The sequence below is a fragment of the Hypomesus nipponensis genome, chromosome 22 (assembly GCF_054491055.1).
Source record: "Hypomesus nipponensis isolate SF chromosome 22, ASM5449105v1, whole genome shotgun sequence".
Taxonomy (NCBI): Eukaryota; Metazoa; Chordata; class Actinopteri; order Osmeriformes; family Osmeridae; genus Hypomesus; species Hypomesus nipponensis.
The window spans coordinates 12,313,812-12,331,858 of record NC_140382.1 but is presented as its reverse complement, the minus strand read 5'-3'; the positions used below and the strand labels follow the sequence as shown (position 1 = coordinate 12,331,858).

The 18,047-nt window shown below is 41.7% G+C and overlaps 3 protein-coding genes across 3 annotated transcripts; 1 reads left to right on the top strand and 2 right to left on the bottom strand.

Moving 5' to 3' along the window:
• Nucleotides 1-24: 24 nt before the first annotated feature.
• On the top strand, nt 25-7,003 carry LOC146236664 (ATP-dependent RNA helicase DHX15). Its single transcript, XM_084687704.1, has 14 exons — nt 25-211; nt 1,164-1,512; nt 1,778-1,971; nt 2,148-2,307; nt 2,510-2,728; nt 2,973-3,140; nt 3,307-3,393; nt 3,510-3,659; nt 3,805-3,913; nt 4,037-4,228; nt 5,055-5,177; nt 5,363-5,553; nt 6,143-6,312; nt 6,508-7,003. The coding sequence occupies exons 1-14, from the start codon at nt 150-152 to the stop codon at nt 6,623-6,625; spliced, it is 2,292 nt and encodes a 763-aa protein (XP_084543830.1). The 5' UTR covers nt 25-149; the 3' UTR covers nt 6,626-7,003.
• Nucleotides 7,004-7,131: 128 nt separating this feature from the next.
• On the bottom strand, nt 7,132-10,343 carry LOC146236663 (solute carrier family 22 member 7-like). The gene is made up of 10 exons (XM_084687723.1): nt 9,960-10,343; nt 9,636-9,739; nt 9,322-9,476; nt 8,836-9,004; nt 8,569-8,692; nt 8,315-8,424; nt 7,955-8,169; nt 7,769-7,877; nt 7,460-7,666; nt 7,132-7,367 (listed from the first exon to the last, which is right to left on the bottom strand). Exons 1-10 carry the CDS (start codon nt 10,338-10,340, stop codon nt 7,334-7,336), a joined length of 1,608 nt encoding a protein of 535 aa, XP_084543849.1. The 5' UTR covers nt 10,341-10,343; the 3' UTR covers nt 7,132-7,333.
• Nucleotides 10,344-11,457: 1,114 nt separating this feature from the next.
• Nucleotides 11,458-16,829, bottom strand: LOC146236662 (solute carrier family 22 member 7-like). Its single transcript, XM_084687714.1, has 10 exons — nt 16,054-16,829; nt 15,802-15,905; nt 14,909-15,063; nt 14,482-14,650; nt 14,254-14,377; nt 14,035-14,144; nt 13,729-13,943; nt 13,530-13,638; nt 13,217-13,423; nt 11,458-13,020 (listed from the first exon to the last, which is right to left on the bottom strand). Exons 1-10 carry the CDS (start codon nt 16,432-16,434, stop codon nt 12,912-12,914), a joined length of 1,683 nt encoding a protein of 560 aa, XP_084543840.1. The 5' UTR covers nt 16,435-16,829; the 3' UTR covers nt 11,458-12,911.
• Between the last annotated feature and the right edge of the window lie 1,218 nt (nt 16,830-18,047).

Below are 18,047 nucleotides of genomic sequence, written 5' to 3'. Positions count from 1 at the left end.
TTTCTTGATGACGTGAAACACAAGAGCAGAGAATTGCTTCCGGTGTCGGAAAGCTAGCTACCAACAGTAACTACGTTTAGAGCAGCTGAATACTTTTAATGAATCTTTTGCGTAGTTTTTAGGTTTATGTTGCTATTGTGACTTTCAATATGTCTAAAAGACACCGTTTAGACTTGGGAGACGACTACTCCACTAAAAAGAGATCTGATGGGTAAGTTTTCCGTTGCTTTTCATCATACCGGCGGAACGGGCTAGCACCAGCACAGCAGCACCAGCAAGTGAGCGACCGAACAAAGCTAGCTAGCAAGCAAACATTACGCGAGTCGTAGATTGCTAGCTCTAGATATTATCTGGAAACGCTGCTGACATGGTTGTGTGTTTCTACCGTGTGGCAAATCTACAGTGATACCAAATAATATTATTGTTAAGTAAAACGGTAGCTAGTAGTACATTTCACCAATAAACCCCTAGCGTTGTTTTCCAATGACCAGTTAGCTTGCTAACTTCGTATATGCTAGCTATTGCCCGCGCAGTCGGCTTTCTTGCACGTGTGTTGTACTACTCCGCGGCCTAGCTTGAACCGCTAGCTAACTAGCACGGGTTGAAAATGTATGCCATCAGCGTAGCAATAGAACAACCATAAACATTTGATTTGTGCTAGCTTGGTAGACATTTCTAGTGAATTGCTAAAGGACAGTTTAGGCCCAATTTGTCAACGGTAGCAATTTGTCAACGGTAGCTAACGTAAAACTATTTTAAATTGCTTAGCCACATAACAGGGTCCCAGTGAATACAATGCATCAAGTAACAATGACAAACGTATTCAATGTAACATTTAACAACCAAACCAGATAGTCCCATACACAAATCCAACTAATAATGAAACGACACTCGTTCGTATATTTTATTTTATTAATTAATTATTATTTTTTTTATGATGTTGAGGATGCTGTTCTATGAAGCTTCCTGTGGCTGTTGCTTAAGTTCACATGAAACTGCATCATATGCTGTCAAATCAAGAAGTCCTGCACACCAGTTCCTTCTTGCACAGTCATTTTTTACGTAAAATGTCTTGATGATGAAGTTTAATACAGTAAAATATGTGCGGGTCTATTCCTTGTATTAGTGCAAATGCTAAAACCTGGCTTTTTCCTTCTTTACAGAAAAGACCGGGATCGAGACAGAGATCGTGACGATCGTTCCAAAGACCGAGACAGAGATCGCGACAGGGACCGGGACAGGGACCGAGACCGAGACCGCGATAGAGACCAAAAGCCACCAGGAGTGGCCCCTATCATGGCTGGGGGTGGGATGCCCCAAGTCAAGCAGATGGTCATGAACCAGCAGATCAACCCCTTCACCAACCTCCCACACACACCGCGCTACTACGAGATCCTGAAAAAGAGGCTGCAGCTGCCCGTTTGGGAGTACAAGGAACGCTTTAACGAGATCATCACACGCCATCAAAGCTTCGTGCTCGTGGGAGAAACCGGCTCTGGAAAGACCACCCAGGTATGGTTCCGTATTCCTCTTAAGATGATGCAGCAAATTAGTTTGCTTTCACACTCGATAACAATAACCAAAATATGTTAATTGCATAAATTAAATAACAGTGGTGGAGGAGTTACTCATCCCAGAATGTACTGCAAAAAATATATATTTACCTCTTCTTCAATATATTTAAGTACTTGGGAAATGGTATCAAGATGTCATCAGTGCATCAGTCCCTTAAAGCTGGCCCACACCTCACCAGTCCTGCATATAACCCCTTCTCCAGATCCCCCAGTGGTGCGTAGACCTGGTGAAGGGAATACCGGGGCCAAAGAGGGCAGTGGCCTGCACCCAGCCCAGGAGAGTGGCAGCTATGAGTGTGGCCCAGAGAGTGGCAGACGAGATGGATATAATGCTAGGACAGGAAGTGGGCTACTCCATTCGATTCGAAGACTGCAGCTCCGCAAAAACGATACTGAAGTAAGTTCCATATTTCAAACGGAAATGGGATCGATTATCTCAAGGTCCAAACAGAATCTGTAACGCTCAATTTCAATAATCTTTTTGATGTGTATACTTTGTTAAAAGATTACAATATACCAAATGAAGTTCCTCTCTACTGGTTCTTGTAACTTATGTGACTGTCCCCACTCCAGGTATATGACAGATGGTATGTTGCTGCGCGAGGCCATGAACGACCCTCTGCTGGAGCGATACGGCGTGATCATCCTGGATGAGGCTCACGAGAGGACGTTAGCCACAGACATCCTGATGGGTGTGTTGAAGGAGGTGGTCCGCCAGAGGTCGGACCTAAAGGTAGGGCTGAACATCCCTCAAGCTTCATTTGGATTGTCAGAATCTGTTCATATTTTGCATGGATAGTTTTATCGACTGGTTCCCCCAGATATATTGATAGTAGTGAATTTGAAAATCAATTACTTTTTAGAACCACATATTCTCAAAGAAGACTTTCAACATCACATGATCACAGTTGTAACTGTCGCCCTCTCAAACCCAGGTCATCGTCATGAGCGCCACGCTGGATGCCGGAAAGTTCCAGGTGTACTTCGACAGCTGCCCCCTGTTGACCATCCCGGGGCGCACGCATCCTGTGGAGATCTTCTACACCCCGGAGCCGGAGCGCGACTACCTGGAGGCCGCCATCCGCACCGTCATCCAGATTCACATGTGTGAGGAGGAGGAGGGAGATGCCCTGCTCTTCCTCACGGGTCAAGAGGTAAGACGCAGCAGCCTTCCTGGGCAGACAACATTTGGCCAGTGTTTTCTTTAGTGAAAGATATTATGAATGTGGAATATAGGTGTTCTTGGGTACCTTTTGGAAACTAGCTCTTGGGGTAAACATTTATTTTACATAGGAACCCTTGTAAACTCTTTTGCACCCTCAAACCCCCTGCCTATTTCATGCATCATTAGACACATCCAATGCGAAACTTTGATGTTTCATCCAACCTGTCCTTTAGGAAATCGACGAGGCCTGTAAAAGGATCAAACGCGAGGTCGACGACCTCGGCCCCGAAGTGGGAGACATCAAAATCATTCCGCTGTATTCCACACTGCCCCCCCAGCAGCAGCAGAGGATCTTCGAGCCCCCGCCCCCCAGAAAACCCAACGGTGCCATCGGAAGGAAGGTACGTTCTCACCCCTCGCTTTATTTACCCAACCGGATGCAAGACCCACATTGGTAAACAAGTTAGTTCAATACTGGGGTAAAGCTGCCATCCATTTATTTACTTTACACAATTTCGACGTCAATGTGGACTTTAGCCGACTGAAAGCCTGCTTGCGTCTTCCTAGGTTGTGGTGTCAACAAACATTGCTGAGACGTCCCTAACTATTGACGGTGTGGTGTTTGTAATCGACCCTGGTTTTGCCAAGCAGAAGGTGGGTACTTTTTTTTGTAAATAGTTAATGTACCTGTCTCCAGACAGTAGATCACTTCTTGTCTTCTAATGAGCCCTGTTGATATCCAGACACATGACACCCTGTGATCTTTCCAGGTGTACAACCCTCGTATCAGGGTAGAGTCTCTGCTCGTCACGGCAATCAGCAAAGCCTCGGCCCAGCAGAGGGCGGGCCGTGCTGGCAGGACACGCCCAGGGAAGTGCTTCCGTCTTTACACTGAGAAGGCTTACAAGACAGAGATGCAGGTATGCAAATCTACCTTGGGTAGGAGGAGGAGAGGCTGACTGATGGTGTCATTGCAAAGCACATACACATTTACACAGTGTTTGAATCTTCCTTATTGTCTTTGGCACACTAAACCCCTGTCACACCTTTTCCCTTTTATAACAGGACAACACATATCCTGAGATTCTCAGGTCCAACTTGGGATCTGTCGTACTGCAGTTAAAGAAGCTGGGTATCGATGACCTGGTGCACTTTGACTTTATGGACCCACCAGGTGAGAAATGGATCTTGGATCCATACTTGCCCCTTACTTGTAGTCATCCCATTCTAAATGTAACTACCACCCATGTAAACATTATATTGGGCACCACCTAACCTGGGCTCCTAACTCCCCCAGCCCCTGAGACTCTGATGCGTGCCCTGGAGCTCCTCAACTACCTGGCAGCACTGAACGACGACGGCGATCTGACCGAGCTGGGCTCCATGATGGCCGAGTTCCCCCTGGACCCTCAGCTGGCCAAGATGGTGATCGCCAGCTGCGAGTTCAACTGCTCCAACGAGATCCTGTCCATCACTGCCATGCTGTCAGGTAATGCCCAGGGCTGGCCGGGCACCCCCCCTTGCCCAGTGTTGCCCTCTGGCACTTGAACCCCCATTGGGTTGGCTTTTCTGTCGTATAAACAACCGGCTTAGTAATAAGGGATTGTCATTGGGTAGTTTTGATTTCTTCCTTGTTTTAGTTTTTTTCGGACTCCAGAACAAGCTGCAAACTAGTAGCTCTGTTACACTTTAGGGGAATTGGATAATGGTTTCTTCTAGGAGGCATCGGTGGCCATTCCACTTTTGGAGCAAAAGGATGTAGAGTGTATATTTGGTCTCATCTGGTGGTACACCGGATGCCTAGAGATAATTCTTTGACTGTTTTCTGACTGAATGGGCAGGGCAGGGACCACTTCCATGGATTACTCTTAGATACGCTCAGACAATTCTTCAAATTGTTTACTAAATGTTACATTTGTATTCAAACACATAGATGTTACGCTGGTAACTCTTGTCACCTGGCAGCGGGAATGTTACTTTTAAGTGTTACATTGTTCTTACGTTTGAATGCACTGCCTAACATTTTGCAGGTGTGTGAAAACTCTTTGTCTTACAGATGTGGTTGGTTAGGTGTTGAGCGCTCCTTCCCCCCCCCTCACAAGCTAGTAGCCAATCATCAAGCAGTTGGGAGTGACCATGAGAATGACATCAGAGCCCCCCCTCTCAAATGCGTCCCTTCATCCTGCTCTGCCCTACCCCTAAGATCTGTCCAGTCCAGTCCAGTGCTCTAGGATCATAGGCCTTTCTCCTGTCTGTGAATTGCTTGACTCATCCCTGTGGGCGGCTGTGTTGGGGCCCATACCAACCTTGTTTAGTCCCACAGTGCTTCGTCCGCCCCACTGAGGCTAAGAAGGCGGCGGACGAGTCCAAGATGAGGTTTGCCCACATCGACGGGGACCACCTGACCCTACTCAACGTCTACCACGCTTTTAAACAAAGTAAGTGCTGACATCTACAGTCCATCCTGAATAGGACACCAATGGGTACTTTGTATCTGAACTCGTCATGTTTTCTTATATACTGTATCGGTTCATTCTAATATTAATAATGGAAATTTCGAATGACACATTAGCATTTTTCTTCTCATGGAAAAGTTTTCAAATTTCCTGTCCTTGCCCTCCAGACCATGAGTCTAACCAGTGGTGCTACGACAACTTTGTCAACTACCGGTCGCTGATGTCGGCCGACAACGTACGCCAGCAGCTGTCCCGGATCATGGACCGTTTCAACTTGCCGCGCCGCAGCACAGAGTTCACTAGCAGAGACTACTATATCAACATCCGCAGAGCGCTCGTCACTGGCTTCTTCATGCAGGTCAGTGGGCGTGGCTTATCAGCAAAACATTGAGATGAAAGATAACATGCCATGAAAGATAAGATGCTGTTTCTCTATCCCCAAACCCAATTCAAAGGTTTCTTACCTTGGTTTAAATCTTGAGTATTAAGAACTTGTGGGCTGCTTTAAAGCTAGGATAGGTATTGATTTTGAGAAGCACTTTTTGTCATATTTGCTAAAATAAACTTCACATCCTGGTAACAATCAATTAATCATATACTTTGACAATAAAATAAAATAGATCTGATATCTGTGGCTGTCGCAAGACTGTAATAAACACAGTCATAGCGTTCAGACCGAATGCAATGATGGGACAGCATTTTGACTGAATCCAATGATTGGACGGGCTACTTGCCTGTCTACTTACCTACCTATCTGCACGCAGTAGTCAGGCAGTGCATTCATGTGTTTTCGTGGGAGTGTCTTTAAAGGGACAGGGTGGGATATTTTGGGTTGGATACTTTCAAAATGAAGCCAACATTTCTAGGTTTGCTAAAACGTAGCCACCCTCCCTTTAATACAACAGTTCACATAAAAATGCTAATGCTTCTCTGCTGGAATGCTCCAGGTAGCTCACCTGGAGCGAACGGGTCACTACCTGACAGTGAAGGACAACCAGGTGGTTCAGCTGCACCCATCCACAGTCCTGGACCATAAACCAGAGTGGGTGCTCTACAACGAGTTTGTCCTCACCACCAAGAACTACATACGCACCTGCACAGATATCAAACCTGAATGGTATGTATATGCAGCCACCTTGCACATTACAGACTTGTAGTCTTGAATGAGATTTGTCCCTGTACAAAGTAGAACACGTGGTACCTTATGTAGACTATGGTGCGGAATGAATTGTTATTCATTATTTCATGTGGGGTTGTTTCTGTTAAGTAGATAATAGTTGATAATAATTGTTCTTAACACTATGGTCTGCAGGTTGGTGAAGGTGGCCCCTCAGTACTATGAAATGGGCAACTTCCCACAGTGCGAGGCTAAGAGACAGTTGGAACGGATTGTTGCCAAACTCCAGACCAAGGAGTATTCTCAGTACTGAGCACCAGCAAATGAGAAGAGGAATACTCTAATTCTAGAAAGAGCTTGGCGCAGTTAAACTTTTAAGTTGTACTATTCTATCTTAATGTTTCCGCCATTGAAAATTTGATTTTTATAACTTTTCTCAGTTTGCTGTTTTTCCTTTCGTCCTTTTTGATAGCAAAGTGTACAACTGTTAGCATCTATGATATTGATTTCAATGGCGAATATTAGGCTACAACTATCAAGATTTTCAAAAGGAATACAATTTACAGGATAAGCATGGAAGCTCATGTGGATATTGTTGATGTTCCTCTAGAAAATTGTGAACCCTGAAAATTTCACTTGCTTAGATTGTCCTTGTTTCTTCAATAAAGAAGCTTTGACTTGTATGGATTAATTAAGCGTTTACTGTCTTTTGTAATAAAAATATTTTTCCTTTTTGAAAAATAAATATACTTTCAAATGTAATGTTAACTACAATAATTTCTGGACCAATATGTGTAATAGAGGTTGATGAATGACAGGAGATTTATTTCATTTTCACAAAGGGAAAGCATTCAGATTATTGAGAAAAGGGTAGTTTCTTAATTTGTTTAAATTGTTTCTCTTTTTAACATCCAGTGCACGTTGGCTCATGAACGTAGTCTTCAGTAGTCAAAATAGACTTTTCAGTGACTTGTCAACAAATGTTTTCTGTCTCGTTGCTGCTCTTGGATCTGAAGAGGGTTTATGCCATATCCACATCTGAAGATTTAGCCAACCTAAAAAGAAACAAATGCATTTAGAAGTATATTTGATGTAAGTATATCTAGAATGTAAGTACTTCGCTGCTGTCTGATGGTGACGTATGTACCTTGACTCCTCAATATCTTCAATGGTCTCTGGCAGACATCTGTCCCTGGTTTCGGGGAGCATGCTTGCTACTGCCCCTCCCAGGATGGCCAGCAAGCACAGGACGACCTGGGGTAGATCCCTCCACACCTCGTCCAACATTAAGATCAGTGGAGCCACTGACACCCCCAGCCGGGCCAAGAACGAGTTGTAGCCCATGCCGCTCTGTCTAAAAGACATGGTGAGTTTTGTTATGTTTTTGTCAAGACTTTTGTTGACACAGCTGGTTTTGGCAGATTTTTTGTATGTGTGTCACAGGGGGGTTGTTTACCTAACCACAGTAGGGTATAACTCAGAGCTGTACAACACAACGGTCACGAACGAACTTGCTGAGAACCCTTTCCCAATAACCGCCACAGTTGTCCTGACAACCGGCATGTCTGAGAGGCAGTGAAGGAAAGTGAATGACCAAGGTGGATTGTAGGTAATGAACACAATGTAGCTCTTATAAACAAACCTCTGGGAATGAAAATGTTGATGGCGAGACAGAGCCCAACCAGCAGCAGTGCTCCGACTTCTGTTTTTCGTCTGCCTATCCTATCCAGTAGGTAGTACACTGCGAGTTTGGCAGGTAGCTCGATTAGACCATACAGAAACTGGGTCAGGTAGATGTTGACCCCAAACCCTGCAATGTTGAAGCTGATGCCGTAGTATGCTGACGCCACACCAAACCTTAAAGGAGGAGAAACTTAATATTCTGCCACAGAGTAAGGCCATGACTAAGCATCCAAGTCCTTCTGTATATTGAAAGTGTAACTTTGATAACATTTCTACCTTTCAGGGGTAAAAAGCGACCAAACCGATATGAAGCACTCACCACACTATGCCTGTACACAGAGCTAGTCTCCTCATTTTGGGGGTCCTCACCAGATCAAGGTAGGAATATGTCCTGTCTTTTCTCTGAGTCACGACAATATTGGAAAGAGCCTAGGGAAAAGTGTATACCCAAAAAGTGGTGCAATACTTGTATTTTGCCTTCAATGCTTGGTATTACATACTTTTAGGGTGAAAATGGGTGACAATAAAAAATGTACTATACATGCTCATCTGCTACACTTTGGCTTAGCATACCTCTGGTTTCAGGGCAGACTCAAAGCCCCCCCTGCAATTCATCTTGGCACACTGGCACAAGTAAAACTGAGCTTCTGATAATTTCCCATGGGCTATTAGCCACCTGGCAGATTCAGGAACCCACCTATTGGAGGAAGCAAGATGATGATTCTGATTAAGTTAGCAAAACATTCTGTTGATAATACCTTCAACTGTACAGTAGACCGCAAAAACAATTCAGACATTCACTTCAAACTATTTATTGTATAAGAAAGCCTTAGGTCTGACCTCCAGATGAGGATGGCCAAGGCAAGAGGTAAGGTGACCCAGATGGTCAGCCATCTCCAGTCAGTCACACAGTAGGCAATAAGCGGCAGCATAGTGTTCCCAAATGACCATGACAAGCTGTCAATAACGCCCACTAGCTTTCTGTGCTTAATATCCACCCACTCCACACCTGCGGACATAACAGATGTCTTTAGTGGCACACCAGTGTATGAGTAAATGTTTAAACACTTGTTTGGTTAAACTGGGAATGTGTAACCTAATTTTCTTTAGAAATTGCTTGAATATTGCTCATATATCCACCAATGTATCAATCTAATGCTAATGTTAGAAACCTATTCTCTTTGGCCATGTCAGGTTTGTCAAATACTGAAAAGGCTGTCACCAATACCAACTTCATGTAGATTAAATGCATCACCTATTTAGTGTAAAATGACAAACGGATATAAGGAATACCAAAACGACCGTAATAGGTAAGCAAGCACTCACTGAGGACTGTGGAAACTATGACGATGCCTGTGATGCCGAACCCCGTGAGGAACCTGAGCATCGCAAACATTCCGTAGGAGGTGGAAAAAGCGCTGGCCACACCAAACACCATCGCAGACACATAAGACACCAAAAGCATAATCCTCCGGCCAAACCTACAGAATAAGGACCAAATCTTTAGCGCTGAAAGTTTAAGCACGTCATACAGTATATTATTTGTGAATAGTCAATTAATTTATGACTTGACTTCAATTAAATGTGTTGCATGGTTTCTTTACATTTTAGTGACCTGAAGTTGATGTTACAGTTATTACCTGTCACTTAGACTTCCAAATGTCATTGCCCCAAACATCACACCCAGAAAGAATATTGTGACTGTTGCCTTATTTCTCCCTTTTTGATCACACACCAAGTCCCACTTGCAAAATAGAAATGTACATTTAAGATGGTACAGACAATGTTTTGTAGACGCAAAACATGAAGATACACAAAATAATTGATCAAAGATCTATCACTATTTTACACATAACTTATATTTTACAATCATATGTAATGATACTTACACACACAATGAAGGGTGGTCATAAATAAAAGTGTCAGTATGCACTCATCAACAATACAACAGTTCTAAGCTTTACCTCTGTGGCCAGCGTGGAGGTGAAGGTGCTGTGGTCAAATACCCATCCATTCTGACAAGGAATTCTGGCTGTATTAGTAATGTTGGAGGAATTGAATAACAGTTGATACTGTGGCTCTTGAAACATCTCACAGGAGCTTGGACCCCCATCCTCCTCCTGGGGGATACTGACTACCAGTCTCTGTTCCTGGGTTAGATTTCCAAAGATGCCCCCATCATCCAGACCACTGAGGGCACAGTGGTGAGAAGGCACAGCCGTAATAAAATTGTTTAACATAAAGTGACAGGGTAGTGTGAAGCGACCAATGAAACTGATTATAATAAGGATTATCTGGAACTTTCCAAACCCATTTATATCTAAAAGTAAATCTTCAAACTTCATTTTCGTTTGTCAGCCTAAAATGCTCTGCAATCTCTACTCTGTCTCCGTCTCTTCTCTTGTTCTTTGAATCAACAAGAAACAGATGATCTTGATTCCCTTGCGCGCAGATGTTGACATAAGTTTGTTGATGTAGCTCAATCTTTGACTTCATTTAACCAAGATAACAACACAGTTGTGTGAAGCAAAGCTTACATTCATTGGTGATGTATTCAATAGGAATATATATATATATATATATATATATATATATATATATTATATATATATATATATATATATATATATATATATATATATATATATATATCAGAACTTCTGAATTCCTCAAATGCATGCACCATTTTGCAAAATACAGAACAATTCTGTACAGCAGAAAAATGCAAGTAAAAACACAATTTATTCACTAAATTAAAGGAAGGGTAGGTACATTTTGCAAACTTAGCAATTTTGGCTTCTCAGACCAAACTGTTAATTTGTGATTTAAAATTGAATGGAACAGATATAAATGGCAAATAGGCACCAACTTGTACCTCTGGCCAGTGTAGATGTGAAGGTGCTGTGATCATATACCCGTCCATTCTGACACTGAACTGTGGCTGCATTAGTCATGTTGGAGGAGTTGGACAGCAGTTGATACTGGGGCTCTGGAAACATCTCACAGGGGGATTGGGGTCCATCCTCCTGCTGTGGGATACTGACTACCAGTCTCTGTTCCTGGGTTAGATTTCCAAAGATGCCCCCATCATCCGGACTGCTGGGGTCACAGTGGTGAGAAAGCACAGCCGTAATTGAATTATTGAGAAGAAAGTGAAAGGGCACCGTCATTCGAGGAATCACCAGCAAAAGCATTATCAGAAATTGGAATCTCCCAAAGCCGTCCACTTCTGCCAGTACATTATCACTTCATCCTGCATGCTCCAAGTGAGAAATATGTAGCCTAAGCAAAAAACTAAGCAATATTGAGTCCACACCTTCAGCAGTATTCAAATACTGTTTGATTCAAAGTTAAATCAAGTGTCTTTTCAGCACTGAAACTCAAGTTCAAGTCTTTTATTTGTCAGGTACACAGAACAACACAAGGTCAGACTGGGCACTGAAATTAAGACAATACAACGCAAGCACCTGGCATAAAATAACATATAAGTACACAGAACATAATTTATATATATGCTGAGCTTAGATAAGTGAAACTTCCTAAATATACAGATAGCAATAAAAAATCGACTATACTAACACTAATACTAAAACTTCCTAAATTACAGATAACAATAAATAATACATTATACTAACCCTAAATGCACGTAAAACCTATTTCAACCCTATAACCTATTCTAACCTAAGTGGAGTACAGTACAATAGTGCACAATTGCAGATCAGTGACTATGTCAATGACCATACAGGAGCCTGGTGGCGAGGTACAGTAGTGCAATGTTACTGTGCAACCAGTAGCTGAAAGTGACAGTGTATAAGTGACTAGTGTGCAGGAAATCAATGTCCATATCAGTGTCCATTCAGAGCCTGATGGCCCTTGGGTAGAAACTGTTGTCCAGTCTGCATGTGCGCAACCGGATGCTGCGGTAACGCTTGCCAGAAGGCAACGAGGTAAAGAGACTGAAGGATGGGTGGGAACAGTCTCTTAGAATCCTGCCGGCTTTCCTTAGGCAACGTGTGTGGTAGGTGTCCTGTAGGGCTGGGAGCTTCCTGCCGATGATAAACTCAGCAGAACGGACCACACTAACTAGGCACATAGTTAACCAACTGTCTGAGGGTGCAGTTGATTAACTAGATCTGAAGACAGGCCTGAAGGCTAGATGTTGAAACATTCTTAACTTGCATCCTATATCGACAATTGATTTCTCAATGATTTTTTCACAGGTTGAAAAAATAAAATCTATGTAATTGTCTGCTGTATGTAATTTGATCACTCTAATTGTGCCAACACAAACCAGATATCAAATCAGTATGAGGGTCTGGGCACCCCTGGAGTAGACTTGTGCGGACTGTTGACACTCAAAACAACTATACTTTACAGCACATATCACAACATACATAGCGTTCCATGTTGGTTGTCCTTGCAGTCTGCAAAAATTATGTAAGTCACATGTAAGTGCACATTTTTTTATTATGAGCTTGCTTATGCTTAACACAAGCATGTGTTGCTGCCAGTGCAGTAATTGAATTTTACTTCTAATAACAATGTATTGTGAACCTAGAGGGTCATCACTAGCGTCTAATGGTCAGCACAAATGAAGGCATTTATAGGAGGAACAAGTCCAACTAAATTTTAAATCTAAAAACGAGGTAGATTAACAGTTTTTGCATTGCATAGACATAGATTTAATTTTGTTTACTCTGCTTGCTTTATTACAGTCAAATCAGAAAAGAAAAACAATGGCTGCTACAGAAGTCAACAATCCAAAAGAATATATTGTTATAACCAACATATTTGGAAATTAAGGTCCATATAAACTTGACAGTGTTCATGCACAGTTCATCATTCTTGAGAGACAGCTGTGATTGTCATTGATTTCCTACAGGCCTACAATGTTTCCTGTCATGTAGCTCAGCCTGTTACAATGACTCACGTAGATTCATCTTCTCTTCATCATTTTCATCGCTGTAGTTTTCTTTATTTAAATGTTGTCCCTCAGTTTGGATTCGGCCCAGTTTGGATTCGGCCCTGTATTGTGAAACATTTGATTTTGTTCAGTAGTTCAAAGATGAGCTAAGTATCCTACACGGTTAATTTGATCTGGTTGGGGCTCTAGCTTGTTAATGACTGCTTGGCCTTGATGAACATGGCTGTTAATTATTCTTGACAATGTCATACTTTTCACACAAGAACTAACACTGATTCAATTACATTTTTACTGTACCTCGGTTTCTCAATATCCTCTATGAACTCTGGAAGACGAATGTTAAGCGTCTCAGGCAGGAGTAAAGCCACCAAACCAGAACCAATGGCCACCATACAATAGATCATCGCCGGCAGAAGCTGCCACACATCCTCCAATAGAAAGATGAGGGGTGCGATGGACACTCCCAGACGTGCAACAAATGCAGTGTAACCCACACCGTTCTGCCTGAGTGTAGAGACTGAATCACTCTCAGTGAACAAATAACATACAAGGATAATCATTACATTGAGGGGAAGAATGTAATGATTGTACTGGTTTGTTGATGACTCACCTTACGACAGTTGGGTAGAGTTCAGTGGTGTAAAGAAAAATGATTGTAAAAGATGCTTCTGATAGGCCTTTTCCAATTATGGACACAATGGCACTAAACTCCCACATGTCTGAAGAAGTAAAAACAGGATAGCAACAACCGTGTGGCATCACACGGCTAATTTGGTCCTAAGGATACTTGTGAACAAAACCGTTGATACCTTTTGGGATCCACATGTTGATAAGGAGACAGAGTCCTGTCAGAAGAAGGGCCCAAACTTGTCCAGGTTTTCTGCCAACTTTGTTCAAAAAGTAATACACCCCAACCTTGCCTGGCATCTCTATGAATGCGTATAGGAACTGCGTGAGGTAGATGTTCAGCCCAAACCCAGTGATGTTGAGACTTATTCCATAATATGTAAAAGCAACTCCAAACCTAGGGGGGACAATAAGTGAAAAACGTACATTAGGCACATTATCTTTCCTTGCCCTGAGACTTTTAAAATATCACTTCACGGCCGACTTACCACACAATGCCTGTACAAATAGTAAGTTTCCTGATGTTTGGAGTTCTCACCAGGTCCATAAAAGTGTACTTCTTATGGCTCCTTTCGGCTGTCACTGACTTTACAAGCATCTGTGTGGCACCCAGGTTAAAGAACAGTTTTAACAATAGATGTGTTCAAATATTGCTTCTAGATATCTGAATGTACTTTTGATTTACACTTGTATAACATTCACTTTACCTCTGGTGTGATGTTAGCCATTGGCATGGATCTTTTGTTCATATGGGCACATTGTCTAAGGTATCCATGAGCTTTTTCTGCTTGTCCACTGACTACCAACCATCTGGCAGACTCTGGAAGCCACCTGTAATGACAGGAATACTTGATCTAAAAATGATTTCTAAATACAGTATGTACTGGACCCCAAAAATATCAATTGTGTTGTTGAAGACATTTGCAATTGTATACCTCCAGGCAAAAACAGACAAGAGGAGAGGAGAGGTTGCTGCTAATGTCAGCCACCGCCAGTCTCTCACAAAGTATGCAATTCCCACTAGCAGCCAGTTTCCAAGCGTCCAATCTAAGCTCACAATGACACCAGCAAATGTCCTGTGTTGGATGTCAAACCATTCGACGTCTGTAGGTAAAAGAGCATTTGTGGACAAGATAAATGTGATAATGGGATAACTTGATAATATGTACATATACTAACTAAATAAAATAGTATTCTTCTACAAAGGAGAATATCAAAATCTTTGTATGCTATGTGTGGATAATTTGTAGCCAAAATTCATGACACAGGCACAATTTAATCAGTAATGTACTTGATTAAACTATTAGTATTATAGTAATATGTTCTCAAATAAATGTTAAATTGAATAAAATGTTAACATACTTAGTACAATGGAGATTATGCTAATTCCAGCAAGGGTGAATCCAGTGAAGAATCTCATGATAACAAACATTAAGTAGGAAGTAGAGAATGCACTGATGGTGGCAAATGCCATAGATGACAGGTAAGAAACCATAAGTGTGGTTCGCCGTCCAAATCTTACAGGGAAAGAATATGATACCAATTAGTACAAAGCAGTGGCAATCATGATTATGTGTGCACAGTTGAAAATAATAAGTGTCTTATGGAATTTTACACACAGCACACTATTTTAATTGATATGCGATGGAAGTGCTCAAGATCAGACAGCAAAAACAATTTGTTCAAATCCAGGAGAAGCCTGCTATCAGGCTCTAGGTGTGTCATTCAAAGTAACAATCATTTCAACAAGCTTTTTTATACCTTCTTGTAGTGATCTTTCAACAAAGGACTTTGGTATTCTCACACATTTTCATCTCAAACTGTTCAATGCCTAAAAGTCACCGCATTCAAATGGCTTGGTGTTGTCAGATAATCTCATCAGGTACAACAACGGTCAGTCATGTGTAGACAGTATCAAAGTACAAAATGGTGATGATATCAATCTGTCCTCAGAACAACATTTCAGACATATAGAAATGATACTAATGAGATATACACCAATATATCAAACAGGCTTCACTTTCTCCAAGTATTGTTTAAAATTACAGCAGAAGCTAGTTATCAGTAATATAAATTGAAATATTATTTTCTCTGTACACTTCCTCTCTGTCCACAATCAATGGTAAAAAAACAAAAAAACAAGTTTGTCTGGATATCTGCCCTGTTTTGTGTATATACAGTTTCAGAATACTTGGACGAAAGTAAACTCAAGCATTAGCTTGATCTTTTTAATGATGTTCTGTGAAGTCCATTACCTGTCACTGAGGAATCCAAACAGAGGGGCTCCACACATGGCTCCAATGAAGAAAATAGTGGCTGTTGCTTGGTTCATTCCTTTACCATTGCACACTAGGTCCCACTTCAAAAATAACATTTTATGACTGATCAAGGATCCTTGCATCTACAGTGCAACTGAAACAATGTTTAACTGGGTTGTCAAGTTTTCTATCCAAATCATTGAATCAAATTTTATAATGCATAAAGCTTATGCAATGAAACATGCTTACCTCTGTTGCCACAGTGGATGTAAAAGTGCTATTATCATATACCCATCCATTCTGACACTGAACTGTGGCTGCATTAGTCATGCTGGAGGAGTTGGACAACAGTTGATACTGGGGCTCTGGAAACATCTCACAGGAGCTTGGAACCCCATCCTCCTGCTGTGGGATACTGACTACCAGTCTTTGTTCCTGGGTTAGATTTCCAAAGATGCCCCCATCATCCAGGCCGCTGACGTCACAGTGATGAGAAGGCATAGCTGCGATGAAGTTGTTAAGCAAGAAGTGACACGGCAGAGAAAGTCGCGATATGCTTTGAATCAGGATTATCATGATTTGATACTTCCCACAACCATTGATTTCCGAAAGAATGTTGTCAAATTTCATTTTTAAATGGTGGTTTGCACCACAAGACCAGCACAGACACAGTCAGTTTATCCAAATAGCTTTTGAGGCTCTTAAGCCTAATTTATTCCTATGTCGCTGACACTTTTGAAATCGTCGCCGACGAAAAAAAAAGTGTCGCTCAGGCTGCTCCATTTATACTTCGGCAGTCGCCTGTGCTCAAGGTTCGCGTGACGTAAACATAATCATTTTACCCTTACATGCATAGCCATGGTTACATTGTTAACGCATTGTAACCTAGGTGATCAATCGGAGAAACTGACAATATAAAATGTTCACTATGTGACACAGCGCCAGTAGAAATTTCTCCTGGTAGGAGACACTTCCAAGCAACTGTTAAAAGTGTCGACCGTGACGTCATTTCTGTCAGCGACCTCTTCTAAAGTGACTGCGACCTAAGTTTAAATTGAGCTTCACCCCTCCCCTGTGTTTTCTCCATCCTCACCCCTTCTCCTTGGGTCTCTCCCCCTCACCCCTCTCCTTGGGTCTCTCTCTCTCACCTGTTCTCTGTCCTGAAAAGTACCAAGATGTACTGCTAGTTATATAATTATTTTCCACACGGTAGTCTGTAAAGTATCTACAACTTGCAACAAAATCACTGAACTGGCAACATTGGGTACAGATGCATAACCATGAGTACAGTTGTTCTTCTGTGATATAGATTGAACTTTGAAGTCAGACTAACAACCATTTACCAACGGTCCACAGATCCTACAGTATAATGAACAATTTTGAAGGACATGCATGCCTCTGTGTTATCAATCCATGCAGTAGTACCTTTTCACAAAATCATTGAATCTCACAGATCAGGTGAAATGAATAAAAATGGTTATACATTTGTCTTAGTCTCATTATAACCACTAGTGTACAGTGTCTGTGATGCAGTCAGTGATTAAGACGTCAGTGAAACACACAAATACAGATTACTTGAACTATAAATAGTGCCCAGCGCCCATGATAAAATTGGTGGAACACACAAGGATTCCTGAAATTATAGATAAGGTTTAGCATTATTCTTCAATATACTTTCATTATTTTATTGTCAAAATGCTTATCCAAACAATGTCAATCGCAGCACGGCACTCTGTTGGATTATGAAAAGGACACCTGCAAAATAAGAACTTTGCAGAGTGCCTGGTTCTTGAGATGATCGTGGGAAACTAAACCATTGTAATTTGTAAACATACACACACACAGATTCCTGGCATTATTAGAGAGATGCAGTTTCCTGCTGACTCTTAATCCTTAGATCATGGATTCTAACCTTTTAAAAAAGTAATCCTTTTAAGGGCAATGCCGTCAAAGCATTGTGCTGGGGACTTGCTTCATATAACAAGAGCAGCTTAGGTTAATTAAAGGTGTTCTGATTTGTTGGTGTAGACTGTGCCATTTTCATTCAGGCATTCAAATTCGGCCCAAGTAGATGGACAGACTTGGGAGAAGACAGACTATGCCCTGACCTGGAATAGAAGTGTTTTATTTCAAAACAAATTTTAACTAGGATTATATCAATTGGAATATTTTAATAGTCATATTAATTTTCTCCTGATAAATGAATGACATCTTAATAAAGGTAAGTTGAAACATGTTTTATG